Source organism: Phyllostomus discolor, chromosome 6 (genome assembly GCF_004126475.2).
Source record: "Phyllostomus discolor isolate MPI-MPIP mPhyDis1 chromosome 6, mPhyDis1.pri.v3, whole genome shotgun sequence".
NCBI classification, from domain to species: domain Eukaryota; kingdom Metazoa; phylum Chordata; class Mammalia; order Chiroptera; family Phyllostomidae; genus Phyllostomus; species Phyllostomus discolor.
The window spans coordinates 170,447,364-170,462,076 of NC_040908.2; the positions used below are offsets into that span (position 1 = coordinate 170,447,364).

Sequence of the window (14,713 nt, forward strand, 5' to 3'; positions counted from 1 at the left end):
ACCCCTCTCTGCTCTGCCTGTGTGCTGCCGAGTCGGGTGTGGTTTTGGAGACCGGAGTGGCCGCGAGGTGGCGGTGCCGGCTAGCACATTACCGCGGGCGGCGGCCGAGGGTTCGCCCGCGCGGTGTCCCGGGTCTTCCCGCCCGATGTCCCGGGTTCACTCGCGCATTGTCCCCATCTGCCCCCCCCGCCCAGTGTCAGGGGTTCGCCCGCGAAGCGTCCCGGGTCATCATCCCGCCCAGCGTCCCGGGTTTGCCTGTGCGGTCCCACGTCTCCCGCCCCACGCCCCTGGCTCGCCCACTCGGTCTCCCGGGTCTTCCCGCCCCGTGTCCCGGGTTCGCCCGCACAGCGTCCTGGTTCCTGCCCGGCCTGGTACCGTGGTAACCCGTGAGGTTCTCAAGGAGATGTGGTCCTCATCGGGGTCGACCCAGGCTGCACAGTGAAGTTGGAGCGGCGAGAGGGGATACTTGGGACAACGAGGGGCCCCATGCTTGGGTGATGTGGGGCGCAGTCTCAGAGGTTGGCCCTTTCCACAGCCCCCCGTGGCACAGGGTCCTGGGGGCGGCCCTTCCCAGTGCAGGGGGTTTTCAGCATCCCCCCCCCGCCCCCCGGCTTCGGGTCCCGGCGCCCTAGCTAAACTTAGCCATGAACGGTGCGGAACCGGTTGTCGGTGTGGAGACAGCCACGGCCGCGCGGTGGCAGCCCCGACTCACACATCGCCGCCCGAGGCGGCGGCGGAGACCGGGGTTCGCCGGCCCCACGCCCCAGGTGCGCCGAGGCCTACCGCTGCAGTGGCCGGCGAGAGTCATCACGGATACGGGACACCTGCGAGCCACCGCGGCTCAGCTCGGGTAGTACCTGCAGCCCCTCGGCCCCGGGTCCCCCTCCGAGGCGGTCAGCACCGGGGTGGAAACCCTACACTGTCGGTCCCAGGTCAATGAAAGGGAACGGGCGACCAGGTCCCGGGGCCGCCCCGCCGGCCAGTGGCCGCCCCACCAAGGACAGACCCCAAGGCTCCCCAAACTCAGGGCACTTGATTTCGCCAGCGTCCGCTTCCCTGGGGGCAGACTCGGAGCTCCGCAGAGCCCCCGGGCCGGGCATTAGCGCCTCCATTCACAGGTGTTTGAGATGCTAAAGACCAGGGCCACGCCCCCGCGGCTCTGCTGCCGGAGGGTCCCGCTGCGCGCCAGGTGAGCGCCGGTTTGGGCGCAGCCAAGTCTCCCGAGGCCTGGGGGATCGTTAACTCAGGGGTCGTGACGGGCCAGCGTGCGGTGGCCGGGGTCCGGTTCCCCACGTTGTGCTCTGGGGTCAGAGTGCACGGGGGGCATCACCCGACTGGAGCGACTCTGCCTGCCCTGGAGCCCACGTGCTCTTGGGAGTGGGATCCCGGCAGCACCCAGGGGTCGTGACCCGGTGTCACCAAGGCCAGGGAGACGGGTGATACTTCGAGCTCAAGAGGTAACCTACCGCGCGGGACCCGCGGCCGCACCGGGCCTGGGGCTGCTTGGAGGAGCGCAAGAGCACTTTGGGGGCGCTGCCCTTGGTCTGGGTGGACCCCCACCCCCCTCTGCTCTGCCTGTGTGCTGCCGAATCGGGTGTGGTTTTGGAGACCGGAGTGGCCGCGAGGTGGCGGTGCCGGCTTGCACATTACCGCGGGCGGCGGCCGAGGGTTCGCCCGCGCGGTGTCCCGGGTCTTCCCGCCAAGTGTCCCGGGTTCGACCGCAGGACGTCCCGGGTCTTCCCGCCCAGCGTCCCGGGTCTCCCCGCCCAGCGTCCCGGGTCTGCCCGCACGGATTCCCAGGTCCGCCCGCCCCATTCGTGTCTCTGGGCCACCCGCTCCGCGCCTCTGCTCTTCCCGCCCCGTGTCCCAGGTTCGCCCGCTCCACGTCCCGGGTCCACTCATGTCCGATACCACGGCGGTCCCCTAGTGTCATCAGGGAGATGGGGTGCTCGCCTGAGCACCCCAGCGATCCTATCCGAGTCACAGCAGGCTGTGCGGTTGGAGTTGGGGAGGCGGGGGCGGGGAGAGCAGTGAGGGACCTCGTGCCCGGATGACGCGGAGCCGATTCTCAGAGGGAGACCCTCCCCACGGGGCCCCGGGGACTGCCCTGTCCAACACCGGAGGACTTCGGGTGTCCTCCCCACTGTTTGGGCGCCCGCCGCCCCCGCGGATCCCCGATCCGAGCGGCGCCGAGTCGCTGAGGGTGCAGACATGGTGACGGCCGCGAGGCGGCGGCCCCGACCGAGGCGCTCACGGCCGCGTGTGTGTGGGACTCTGCTCCGTCCTGATCTCCGATCTGGAGGTCCCCCACGGCCACGTCTGGGGTTCCCCACGCAGGTTGTGGGTTCGTCCATGACAAAGGGCGGGTGTCAGGGTGGGTCGGTGGGGCACCCCACACCTCACGGTGGAGTCCACGGCACAGAGGGTCTGCCCAAGCCCCTTCCTCCGAGGCGCCGGCCTCAGTCCCCCCGAGTCTTGCTCCCTTGCCTAGGCATGGCCGTCCCCGTGGCTCCAGCACCCAGGCTAGGTGGGCGACCCGTGGACAGCTCGGGGTTCCACGGCCTCCCTGCCGCACGGGCAGTCGCTCCAGGGACGGGACGGCCGTGGGTCTTTGTCCCGTTCCCGCACGGGCAGAGCCTCGGGCCGGCGCTGGGGACGGAGCTGTGAGGCTGCAGGCGTCGTGACCGGGGCGCGCCTGCGAGCCGCGGTGCACGGCTGGCGCGCTGCACCCACGGGATGGGAACGTGGCAGTGGGGGGGGGTACTCAGGGCGCCCAACCACAGTGGGAGCCTGCCCTGTGGACACTGTTGTAGCGCAACGGTCACCGTTAAAGAGGCACTCGGGCTGGGGACTGGCCACCCACTGTATCCTGCTGAGACCACCCCTCCGCGCTTCCCTGGGCCCGCGCAGAGCCCAGACCCCCACCCACACTCCCCGCGAGCCTGCTCCCCGTGGATCCCGGGGCCGAGGGCGAACGTGCGGTCTCAGCCACGGAGACGTGGCTCTAAGTGCCGCCCGAATCCCGGGTCCGGCTGGAGCCCTCCCACTCTGTCCACGGGCAGGGTGGCCACCCGGCGCTGGGGGGGTGAGGAACAGCGTGCGTGGTCTGCCCCGGGGGGACCCGCCTTGTTTCGACTGGGGGGAGGGGGTGCTTGGGGACAATGCCCAGCCCTGTTCGCCCCTGCCAGGGGAAGGGTGCGGGCAGGCTGTCTTTGGAGGATTTCGGATCGGGTGAGGTACGTGCGCGGGGCGGTCCCGGCTGGGGGTGGCGCTGGCAGTGGCCCCAAACACGGTCCCCGCTTTGATTGGCTGGCGGGGTAGGGGCGGGAATTCTGGGCGGGGCCACCCCAGTTAGAAAAAGCCCGGGCTAGGGCCGGGGAACAGGGCGCGGGAGGGGGTGGGTGCGGGATGGGGAAGCCCGGGGGAAACTGGGGAAGCGGGGGTGCCGTGGGGTAACCAGGGAAGCTGGGGCGCTGGGGAAACCAGGGGAAGATGGGGAACTGGGGTTCGGGGAAGTCTGCGTGGGCCAAGGAGCACCTTGGAAATCTGGAGTCTGGCAGGAGAGGCGGGGGGCAGAGGGGCCGGCGGGGGCCTGGGAGCAGGGCGGGAGGGCGGCGTGGGCTCCTGGAGGCAGGGCGGCAGCATCGGCGTGAGGCGTGAAGGGCCCCAGCCGGCGGGGACAGAGGGGTGAGGGGGGAGCCAGACATTCATCCCGGTCAACTTTGGTTTCAGGACGTGGCGGCTGGCGGACAGGGGGAGCCGGAGAGGGGTTCGTCCCCCGGGCCTGGGCCGTGGAGTAGCTGGCAGCCACGGGCGGAGTTGGAGAGCGACCTGCCGGGCCAGGTGAGTCCCCTTCCCCTCGCGCCCTCGCTTCCGGGCCCTTCTGCAAGGAGGAGGCGCCCGGGGGTGAGGGCGGCGAGGGGAAGCGGCTGACCGCCCCGGCAGGGCCGCAGGGACGAAGGCAGGGCGTGGGCACAGGTGACACCGTCTCGGGGGGAGCCGAGACCGTGCGGGCTGGGGGGGCCGCGGGCCCGCCCCGGGCAGAAAGAGCACTTCGAGAGGGCGAGGCGGGAGACGAGAAAGGGCTGCCAGTGAGGGAGGGGACAGGGGCCCGCAGACCTCCACCATCTGCGGGGACACTCCAGGCCCGGTCGGACAGGACAAGATGAGCGGGGGACTCAGGTCACACAGCAGGGTCCCCGGCCGCCACCACACCCACCGCAATTCACTCAGGAGAGGGTTCAGCAGGCGCTCTGGCCGGGCCGCCCGGGCCCGCGCCGGGGCCTCGAGGGCCGGAGAGCGAGACGGAGGGCACAGTGCGCGGGAAACCGCCGAGGGGCGACACCTGGGTGGGGCGGCGGCCGCGGGTCCGGGCCCCGGAGATTTCCGCAGCGAGGAGGCTGCGGGGGGCCCGGCCCGCGGACGCGCCGTTCCCACGTGGCACTGTGGCTCGGCGGCGGGCGTGGGGACCGGTCACAGGTCACTGTGGCCCTCCCCCGCACGCCTCTGGGACTGGCAAGGTAGACAGGTCGACACCAGGGGAGTCAAGGACACACGCGAGACCTAGGCTAGGCGAGGCGGGCAGGGCAGTGTGAGTGAGAGTGGGGGGAGGGAGGCAGGGGCGCAGGCAGGCAGGGACGCAGGCGGCAGGCAGCCTGGCGGCGATCCGAGAGGGGCGCTGGACTCCAGAGCCCGTGGCCGAGGCGCGGCCGCGGGCGGTGACGGAGCGGGGATCGGTGCCTCCGCGTTCGGATCCGAGACCAGGTGAGCGTCCGGCCAGCCCCGCCCCCGCCCGTGGGCTCTGCCCGCCCCACCCCCCGTGACCCTGGCCGCTGTCCCCAGCCAGGTCTCTGGTGGCGGTGACGTGCGTGCCAGCCCGCGAAGGCCGGGCGCCAGGAGGTGCTCAGAGCGACATGACATGGTCCGGTGTGACGGCGAGGACGGCAGAGTCGCCCGGCCTTCCTCGTGAGTGCGGGGGCAGGGCGTGGTCCCCAGGCCGGTGGGCCGGCGGGGACGGCCACCTCGCGCCTGACCCGTCTTCTCCCCACAGGACATCTCGGCTGGAACCGCGGGCAGCAGAGCGCCCGGCAGGTCTCTGTCCCTCGGCTTTCCGGAAGGAGTCGGCACACCCTTTGCTCTCTGGACCTCTAGAATCCTCAAGATGACAAGGTGACAGCCCCGGGTCCCAGGGGACACGGGGCTGGGGGCGGGGGGCGTGGGGCGGGGCCAGGACCCCGCTCACGCTGCCCCTCCCGCCCACAGAGATGGTGCTGCCCAGCTCACGCCTGGGCCTTGGACCCCGGACTTCTTCAAGTCCCTCTAGCTCTGACTCAAGAATATGCTGCACATCGAACCACCACACCACCCCACTCAGGAATCGGCTCCAGAAGGTGGGCGTGGGAGCCCCCTCTGGAAGCTGCCCCGCCCCCCCGCCCACCGCCCGGGCCTCGGCCCCGCCCACACGTCCCCCCACTGTCTCCGCAGGTTTCGCCGACGGACCGAGATCGCGCCCAGCACCACCGGAAGGGAGCCGCTCCCGCGGCAGCACCCGCCCCGCCGCCGCCGCCCCCGCAGACGCTGGAGACCACCGCCAGCACGCCCCCATCACCACCGCCCTCCCTCCCCCCCTCCTCCTTTTCCGACTTTTCTCTCGTCTTCTCTCGTTTCTTCCTTTTCTCTTCTGTCCTTTGCTCAGCGGGCTCGAGCCCCCGGGGCTCCGTTCCCCCTGCCCCCCAACTCAATTTGCACTATAAGTCGTTTGCACTGGTTGGGGCCCCGGACACGGCCTTGCACCCCTGAGCGTGTGCGTGACACGACTGCCGAGCGTGCCCGGCCCCTGCGGCCGGGGCCGCCCCCGCGAGCCCCCGCCACCCATCCTCGGGGGCGACCGGGGGCGGTCGAGTGTGTGGGGCCCTGCCCGCCCCCCGCCTGGTCTGGGAGCTCCGAACACCGGGAGCACCTCCAGCATTGTGCTGGCCATCTTGCGTGTGTCCCTCCTCACCGGGGCTTCACCAGAGGCCCTGGACTCATCAATAAATTCCGTTACAGCACTCCGGGTCTCCGCTCGTTCTTGGGGGGCTCCTCGGACACGGGGACGGGGTGGGGGACATGAAGAACACAGGGGGACAGGGGAGGGCAGGGGGGACATGGGGGAAGAAACCCGACCGTCACTGGGTGGGGCGGGCAGTGCAGGGTCCATGACTGTGGTGGGGCTGTGGGCCGGGGTCTCTGCAGCGAGGGGTGGGGCTCCCCCACTCAACCACGAGAGGGTCCCCTCAGTCCTGCCACACGGACCACCCCCTGGATGACACCCCAGGCCCTCCTGGTCCTTGCCACACACCCCAAGGGCCTGCTCTGGGGGAGCAGGCTTGATGGAGGTTGGGGGGCACTCTTGGCCTGGGTGGGCAGTGTGCCTGGGCCCCGCCACCCCCTCAGCAGACCTATGAGCCCCAAGCCCAAGGGGACAGGGGGATGTTCCTTCCCACACGACCCCCACCGCCCTGGCGCTGTGGTGAACGTGGGGGGGGGGGGGCGGTGCAGGGGTTCTGCTCAGCTCCGGGGAGGAGGGAGAGCTCGATAATAGCCAGGTGACAGCTCAGCAGAAGGGGGCGGGGAGCAGGAAGGGGGGAAGGGGTGCCGCTGAGCAGAGAGAGCCGCGGGAACTGGGGGGCGGGGAGCGGGGGGACTGAGTGGAGGAGGTGAGGGGTGCCAGAAGGGGTGTGGGTCTTGCCTTGGAGGAGGCCCCAAGACTTTGGGGTGTGAGTGAGGCCCCCACCCTGGTTGGCGGTTGGGCGGCTGGGCCAGGGGCCTGCAGACGGGGCGCGGGCTCTGCCTCGGAGCTCCGGGCCCCCCGCCCCGGCCCCCCCCACCCCCTCCAGCGGAGCCGTGGCTGGAAGCAGCTGTTGGAGATGGGCCTGGGTCCCGCCCCTCCCCTCCCCTCCCCGCGCTCAGAGCGGGAACGCGGCCGCAGCCCCAGATAGAAACCAGAGAGGGGAAACGAGGAGCACGCCCCGCCCCCCTCCTCCCGCAGGCCCCTGCCCCTGTGGTCCCCCCAATCTCCTGCTCTGGGCTGCCTGCCCCCCGGCCGTGTGGGCTACAAGGGGACGGTCTCGGGCCAGCTGGGCGGTGGTCTCCACAGCGAGCATTTGCATTTGCGTACAGGAGGTTCTGGAAGGCCTGACATTGGTGTCCTCAGGGTCCCCACGTGCCCTGCAGGGGGTTGCAGGCCCCCAGCCCTGCTCCGGGCAAGGCTGCCTCCTCTCTGGGCCTCCGGCTGGGCCCACTCACCCACGTGGGCTCCCCAGGGGGCGAAGGGACCCATGCACGAGAAACTAGAGTTAGGGCTGTAAACGGCCTTTATTAATAATAAGCACCGTCCCTGCTAGAGCGTCACAAAGGGAGGCTGTGGGGGAGGCAAGCTGGGCGGCCAGGCGGTGGGCCCTGCCGAGGGTGGGCTGGGAGCCTCCTCTGGGGAACACGGGGAGTCGGGCCCCCGAATAGGGTGGGCAACCCCCGGGGGTCCTGGAGTCAGCCGGGCTGGTTCCTCAGCGTGCTGCGGCCCCCTCCTGGTCGCTGGGGTCTCACGGTGCACCCCACGAACACTCCAGGGCCCCCACCTGGGCCCGGAGGCCCTGAGCGAGAGCACGAGTCTGGGTTGGAATGCAGGCGGGTGGGGCCTGGTCCCACACCCACCAGTGGCGGGGGGGGGGGGGGGGGAATGCTGAGGCCCCAGCACCCCCTCCCACCTGCCCCCGGTGAATCCACAAGCCAGGGTCCACACTGGGTGGGGTGCTGTTTTCCCCAGCATTCCGGGCTGGTCCCAGGCCGGGGGATGGGGGGAGCGGGAGGGAAGGGGCCTGAGCGCCCAGAGGGGCCCCCGCTGCGGCGCGGGGCCGCCCGTGGGGCCGGCGGCGGGCGGGGGCAAGAAGCCACAGGCCAAGGCCCCGCTCTGCAAACAGGCCGTGAGCCCCGCGCCTCGCCCAGGGCCGGGCAAACAGGCCCGCCCGCCCCCGGAGCCCTCCGAGGAGCTGGGGCCTGCGGGTGGAATGTTTACCTTCGGCCCAGCCCGATTTCCTGCTTTTCAGAAAAGGGGCTCAGAGAGGGTGGCCAGACGGGCTCCTGGCGCCCCCACCACCCAGAGGCGCTTTCAGAACGCCCCTGAGCCGGGTTAAGTGTCGCCGAGCAAACAGGGGCTTGAATTTCACTCCCCAGCCCCAGCCCCAGCCGGGGCGGGGGCGGGGGCAGGGGGCCGCGGCCACCGGCAACGGGGCGGGAAGTCTGGGGGCAGGCAGGCATTTCTGAGGCAGGGGTGGGGGGCGGGGGGTGGGGGGGAGACCGGGGAGCGGCCCGGGCCCCCGCCACCCTCTGCCCCTTCCTTCGAGGCTCCCGGCCGGAAGGGCCTGGTGGTCACACCTGGACCGTCCACACCGGCCGGGGTTCTGTGCAGGGGCGCTCAGCTGGCCTGGCCGCCCCGCTCACAGCAAACAGGGCGCACCGCCTGTGTCCGGGCACGTCCCCTGCCTGTGGGTGCTCACGCCTGTGCGGTCACACAGGCACCAACATGCGTGTGTCCCTGTGCATCCCCATGTGTCCACACGTGTGTCTACAGCTGCCCTTTCATGCACACGTGCCTGTGGGTGCCTGTGTCCGTGCGTGCCCACACATGTCTGCATGCGTGCCTCTGCGTGTCCACGTGCACGCCTGTGTGTGCCCGTGTGCCCACATGTGTGTCCACACGTGTGTTTGTGAGCACCCCTCGGCGTGGCCCGGGGCCCGTTGTGCACAGCTGGGGGCTGTGGCGGCCGGGGTGGGGGTCTCTCTCGGGGTCCCTCGCCCTGCCGTCACGCCGCAGGCACGGCCGCGGGCCCTGCTCTGCTCGGCAGCACTCGGGGGGCCTGCTGACTTCTGCGTGGCCCAGCCCCCCGCGTGGGACCGGGGTCCCTGGAGGGCGGACATCGGATTCGGCCTGTGTGTGGCTCGTGCCTTGGTATGGGTTTGCCTCTCGGTCTGGATTTAATGACCCGGGAGCCCACTTTCAGGGGGACTGCGGGCAGCTGGGGGGCAGGGCCGAGGCAGGACCCTGGCTGCACCCCCGAATGAGGAGGGAGGAAAGGCTCCCAACACAAAGGAAATGAAAGCCCCCAGACGGTGGGCCGAGGGACAGGCTCGGGCTGGGGGGTCTCAGGGGAGGCCCGAGGGCCCCTGCCCCAGCCCGGATCCCGGGGAGGCGGCAGCACCCCGCGCCCCGGAGCTGGGGGTGGCACCTGGCCCCGACGCAGGGGGAGCAGAGCGCCCGGAGCCAGTGCGCCGGTTCGAGACCCAGCCTGCACTCAGGCCCGTCCTCGTCTGCGGGCACGTGTGTGCGCTGTGCCCGACGGGCCCCAGGGAGCTAGGGGCCTGGCAGAGACCCGTGGGGAGCCCGGCAGAGAGGAGTGGGGGGTCTGGCAGAGATGAGTGGGGGGCCAGAGCTCCCAGGAGGGGCGCGCCCAGCCCCGGCGCCCTGAGCCCCGCCGACTGCACTAGGCCGCCCCCGGTCCCCCCACTCCCTGCCCCTGCGCTCCCCCCTCTCCAGACCCCTCCCCGGCCCACACCTGGTGACACGGCTGGCCCCTTCCCAGAGGCGAGGGGGCCAGCGGGGCCCCTTCCTGGAAGCCCACCTGCGGGCCGCCTTGCTGGGAAGGGGCCCCCCGCGGCGCCCCCGCCCGCTTCCTGGAAGCGGTCACTGGATATTCTGCCCCGAGGCAGCGCGGGGCTGGCCCGCGGCAGACACTGGGCCCCTTGTCCTCCGGGAGCCCGCGCTCCATCACCGAACACCTGGCCGGACACAGGCGGGGAGCCGGGGCCCGCGGGGCCCGGGGCTGGACCGGCAGACCAACAGGGGCGCCAAGTGCAGGGAGGTCCCCTCCTCCCCCGGTCCCCACCTCTGCCTGAACCCCCCCACCCGCGCGCCACGGGCCCCTCGAAGGGCCGGGGGCAGCTGTGCACACGCGGCCGAGAAGGGGGCGGGGGCCGTGAGGGTGCGGGGCCTGGGTTCACGTTCGCTTCCCAGAAACACGAGGGCCTGGGGCTGAGGCTCGCTGGGAGCCCGGGGGGGCTGGAGCCGGGCGGGAGGGTGTGGTAGATTGGGACGGGGCCCCGGACCCCCGCCCTCCCCGCTCTCTCTGCACGCAGGCAGGGGTGGGAGGAGAGGCCCCCGGGGCTTTGGAGGGTGGGGGCGACAGGCCGCGGCAGCCCGGAGCCTGTGGGTCTGGTATGCGGCCCGGAGGGGGGAGGGGGCGGCAGGATGGCGGGAAGACCGTTCCCGGGGTTGGGGCCTGAGCGAGGCGCAGGCGGAGGGAGAGGGGGTGGGGTGGCTGGGACGGAGGCCCAGAGGCCCAGCTCCAGCCCCGGCTCAGGGGCTCCTCGCTGCCTGCGCGGGGGCTGCGGAGCAGAGCTGGGGCGCGGAAGGGGGAGCGGGACCAGGAGGGGGAGCGGGGCCAGGAGGGGGACCGCAGATCCGCCTCCCAGGACACGGCCCAGGGAATGGGGGGCCGTGATCTCAGGGGGTGCCTCGTCCCTGGCCTTAGGGGTGCAGGGGGACAGAGTTTGGGGGGCTCCGGCAGGGGGGTACATAGGTCTACATGCCCCTTCCCTCTCTCCCGCCTCTCCTGGGGGGATGTGCAGGACTGGGGCCCCTTGGGTTTACTCAGGCAGCTTTCAGGGCACGCCCTGTGTGTGCCGGGGGCCCCCAGAGCCGGAGAAGCACACAGGGCTCCAGCGGTACACCGTGGGCCCCCAGTGGTGCCCCCCCTGTGTCAACACCCGAGGGGTGCAGGGTCCACGGAGCAGGACCGGCCGCCCAGGCCTCTGCCCCACACCCCATGCCCTACACATGGGCCCGCTGTCCTGGGGGCAGTGTCCTGGAGCTGCCCGTCCCGCCGACCCCCCAGTCCCAGCACTCCCCCGGAGAGGGAGGGTCCGAGGGCTTGGGGCGCAGGCCTGGGGCTCGAGGGGGTGCAGAGTGGCCTCCGGGGTGGGCCTCAGGCTGAACACCGTGGAGGGGGCTCCCGCAGGCCCCTCCACATGAGGGGCAGCCCTCCACAGAGCCCTGAAGGGCCAGAGGGGACACCCTTCCTTGTCCCTCACTCTGGCTGACCACCCTGGGGTGGCAGGCCACTGGCCAGAGGGTGGCCCCGGGAGCAGGGACCGTCCTGCCCAGCTATTCCGTCTCCAGGACACCGCTGGGCGGCCTGCCGCAGGGCAGGGGGGCAGGACGAGGCCCAAGCCCCTTGCTTCCCAACACCCCTGCAGCAGTGGGGTCCAGGAGGGGCCCCCTCCGCAGAGGGCACCAGGGCTGCCAGGCGACAGAGACCCCGAGGGGCCACGGTGGGGCCTGGTGTCGGCTCAGCAAGCGCATGCTCCCCGCCGGCCCCAGGGGTGGCTGGGGGACCGCTCCTGCACACCCCCACTGCAGACTACTTTGGGTGGGGGGCCGGGGGGGGCCCTGCCACGAAGTGCCTGCCCTCCTGAGGGTGCATCCTTTCCTGGGGGTCTCCGACCCCCAAGAGTGTTGGGCTGGATGGCAAAGGTCACCTGGGCCAGAGGACCTGGTGGCGGGGGCGGGCGGGGGGAGATCGCCCCTCCAGGGACCCATCTCCCAGGAGCTTGGAGCCCCTCAGGGTGCCCTGAGACACAGCGTGTCCCCGTGTGCTGGTTGGGGACAGGCCTGAGAGACGCCGCCGTGACTGTGGCTGTGGATGGCGTGTGGGGAGAATGGAGGGGGTCCGCTGCCCCCCACCCTGTATTCCACTGTCAGCTCCGTGGTCACCGCCCATGTCACCCAAGAAGTGGGGTGAGCCCCCTCGGCCACCAGGAGGGTCCCTGCGGGCTGCACCCCCCCCCCCTCAGGCTGAGCTCCCCTCAGCTGCCTGTCTGCTATGTCCCCTCCTCCCCCAGGGCCTCGGTCCCCAGCCCCCACTGTCCCTTCAGCCCCGGCAGGCAGGCGGTCTGAGCTGGAGCCTGGGCCTGCGCTGCTCCGGCCCCCTCCCCGGGCCCCCAGCCCCCCTCCGGGGGTGAAGGACCTCACCCCGGGGCACGGGGCAGAGGGCATGTGTGCCAAGAGCAGCCCCCGGGGACACGTGTCTCTGAGGCTGTTTGCAGACCAGGAGGCAGCGGAGATAAAGCGGCTCTTTTCCCAGTTGGATCGCGGCCAAGGGGGCCGGGGGGCCGGGGGCCGGCCCGGGGTCAAGGGTAGGCCCCTGCTTCAGGCCCCCCTCCTGTGCCGCCGCTCTGGTCTCGGGGACGGTGGTTGCACAATGAGGCCCCCCCCCACACACACACAGTGCAGTGGCGACAGGCCGCCGAGCCCCTCCCCACCCGGAGACGGTCCCTTGTCTGTGCCCAAAGCGCCCCCCCCAGGTGGCCCCAGAGGGTCCCCGGGTATTAGCCTCCCACACTCGGGCCCCGCCCTGCAGCAGCCCCCTAATTAAGGCCAGATTTCACGGGGCTTGAGATGTAGGTGGGCCCGGCCCCTGCCCGAGGACGGTGGCCCGGACAACGGGAGGGGGACAACAGGCTGAGGGGCTGCCCTGTGGTCCCTGTCGCCAGGAGCACTGTGGAGAGCAGAGCAGGGGCGCGGGGGCCAGGTGGGAGGACATCGGGCGGGTGGGACCCCAGGACTCGGGGCCTCGGATGGAATTTCAGAGGCCTTGGAGCCCCCCGGCCTCAGGAAGGCCCAGGGCTGGGGGCTGACCCCACTTGGGCCTCTCGGGTGGCGCAGGGGGCACCCCCGAGGAGCCCCCCAGACCCCTGTCCCCAGCTGGGTGTCGGGCGCAGGCTCACGGGCCGGGTGTGCCTCACTCAGCACCCCTGGGGAGGCCTGGGCCGGGGCCGGGGAGGTGGGAGCGGGCCCCAGCAACGAGGCTGCCCCGCGTGGCACGGCACAGCACAGCCCAAGCCCACGGGCCGGCCCCAGGCATCTCCGCCCCCCGCCATCCATCACAGGGGCTGTCACGCAGGAATGCGCCAGGTCTGCACTCCCTCTGCCTGAGGCCCCTGCCGCCCCGCTCCCCTGCCCGCCCCCTCCCACACTCCCTTGCAGTCCCGGGGTCCCCATCCCCCAGCCCCTGCCTCCGCCCTGGACACCCCCTTCTCTGGCCTGGTCTTAGGGGGACACGGGGCGTGCCCCCCAAGTCAGCTCGGGGAGCCCCGGGCGTGCTCTCCGGGTGTCTCAGAAAGGGGGTGCTCCACAGACCCGCCCGCCCCATTCTCCCTGGGTGAGGAGGAGGCGGCCCACCTGCCTCAGCCAGCTCCAACGGCCTGTTGCTTGCAGAGCAGCACGGAGGCCTGGGGGCCCCGTGAGGGGGGAGGTCTGTGAGTTCTGCACCCCACACACACACCCCCTGCCCAGGCCAGGCCCGACACAGGGGGCGCTGAGAAGGAAGAGTCGGGGAGCCCTGCCGGTCCCGGACGGGGGCTGCCCCTGCCCGGGGACCCCTGGGAGCCCAGGGTGGAGGACAAAGGAAGCTCAGCCGTGGGGAAGCCCCGGAGATGGGGCCTTTGCTGGGAGAGCCGGCGCCGCCCGCTGACCCTCCGCACCGAGACGCGGCTGCCGCCCTCAGAGGGTGCCCGCCCGCGGGCCGGAGCCTTCAGCCCAGGTCCCCGTTTGCCTCGGCTCCTTGGTGGGGGGGCCCACCCCTTGTCCCTCACGCACGCACTCGTCCCCCGCTTTTTATTTTGACACTTGAGCTGACCACGGTCCAGGAGCAGGAGCGGGCAGCCGGGTCTGTCCCGGTGACGGTTGCCCACGGGCCCTCCCGGCCCAGCTGCTGTCCGCTGCTGGATGTCCCCCAGAAAGAAGGCCCTCGAGGTCCCAGACTTGGGGTTCTCTGGCCCCCAGCTGCCGAAACCCCTTGGGGTCCCCAGCGGCAGGGCCGGGTCTCGGCTGCGCCTGGGGCAAGGCGGGTCAGGCAGGACCCCAGGCCGCACGCGGGCCCCGGGGCTCGGGGCCACAGCCCGAACAGGCCATGAGGAGGTGCTCTCCACAGCCCCCTCGTGCGGATGAGGAAACCAAGGCACCGAGGGGTGGGGGTCTCCCCGAACTCCCAAAGCCATTGTGGGAACCACTCAGGGTGTGGGACCGGCGGCCGCTCCTGTCCCAGGTTCTGTCCCTCTGGCCCTGCACTTGCTGGCCGGGGGTGGGGGGGGGCCGGGGGGCCCTGACTGGACAGGACAGCTCCAGGGCAAAGCAGCCCCACCTCCCGCAGGGCTCAGGCTCTGGGGCCCAGGCAGGAGGAACCTTCTGGAAGGTCAAAGGCTTCTGCCCCCTCCCCAGCCCGGAAGGAGGGTGCGGCCCGCGTGGGTCCAGAGCACCCCACCGAGGGCAAAGTCCGGCCTCTGACCTGGAGCTCAAACAGGGCCTGCGGGGCCCCTCGGGGGCCAGGGGCGGGGCGGGGGCTCACCCAGGGAGGCAGTGGTGACACACCCGCCCCGCCAGGGCCCTGCAGCCGGCCTGCCAGCCTCGCTTCTCCACACCCCCCGAGGGGCCCCACAGCCTGCGGCCTCCCGTGCCAGGACTGGGGTGTGCAGGGGGCTGCCCAGGAAGGCCCCCTCGCTCTGAGGGCTCCCCGCCCTCGGGCATCTCTGGGACACAGGCCGCAAGCCTGCTGCCCGCTCGCTGACACCCCCCACATGTCTGTGGGTTCCCTCTGCACCAGAGTCACAGCCCCGGTGCCCA

At 71.9% G+C, this 14,713-nt stretch overlaps 1 protein-coding gene across 1 annotated transcript; it reads left to right on the forward strand.

The window, feature by feature from the left end:
- Positions 1 to 2,050: 2,050 nt before the first annotated feature.
- LOC118501460 (proline-rich protein 2-like) lies at positions 2,051 to 6,112 on the forward strand. The gene is made up of 6 exons (XM_036030034.1): positions 2,051 to 2,203; positions 3,733 to 3,843; positions 3,891 to 4,091; positions 5,152 to 5,169; positions 5,263 to 5,390; positions 5,485 to 6,112. The coding sequence occupies exons 1-6, from the start codon at positions 2,051 to 2,053 to the stop codon at positions 6,110 to 6,112; spliced, it is 1,239 nt and encodes a 412-aa protein (XP_035885927.1).
- The last annotated feature ends 8,601 nt before the right edge of the window (positions 6,113 to 14,713 follow it).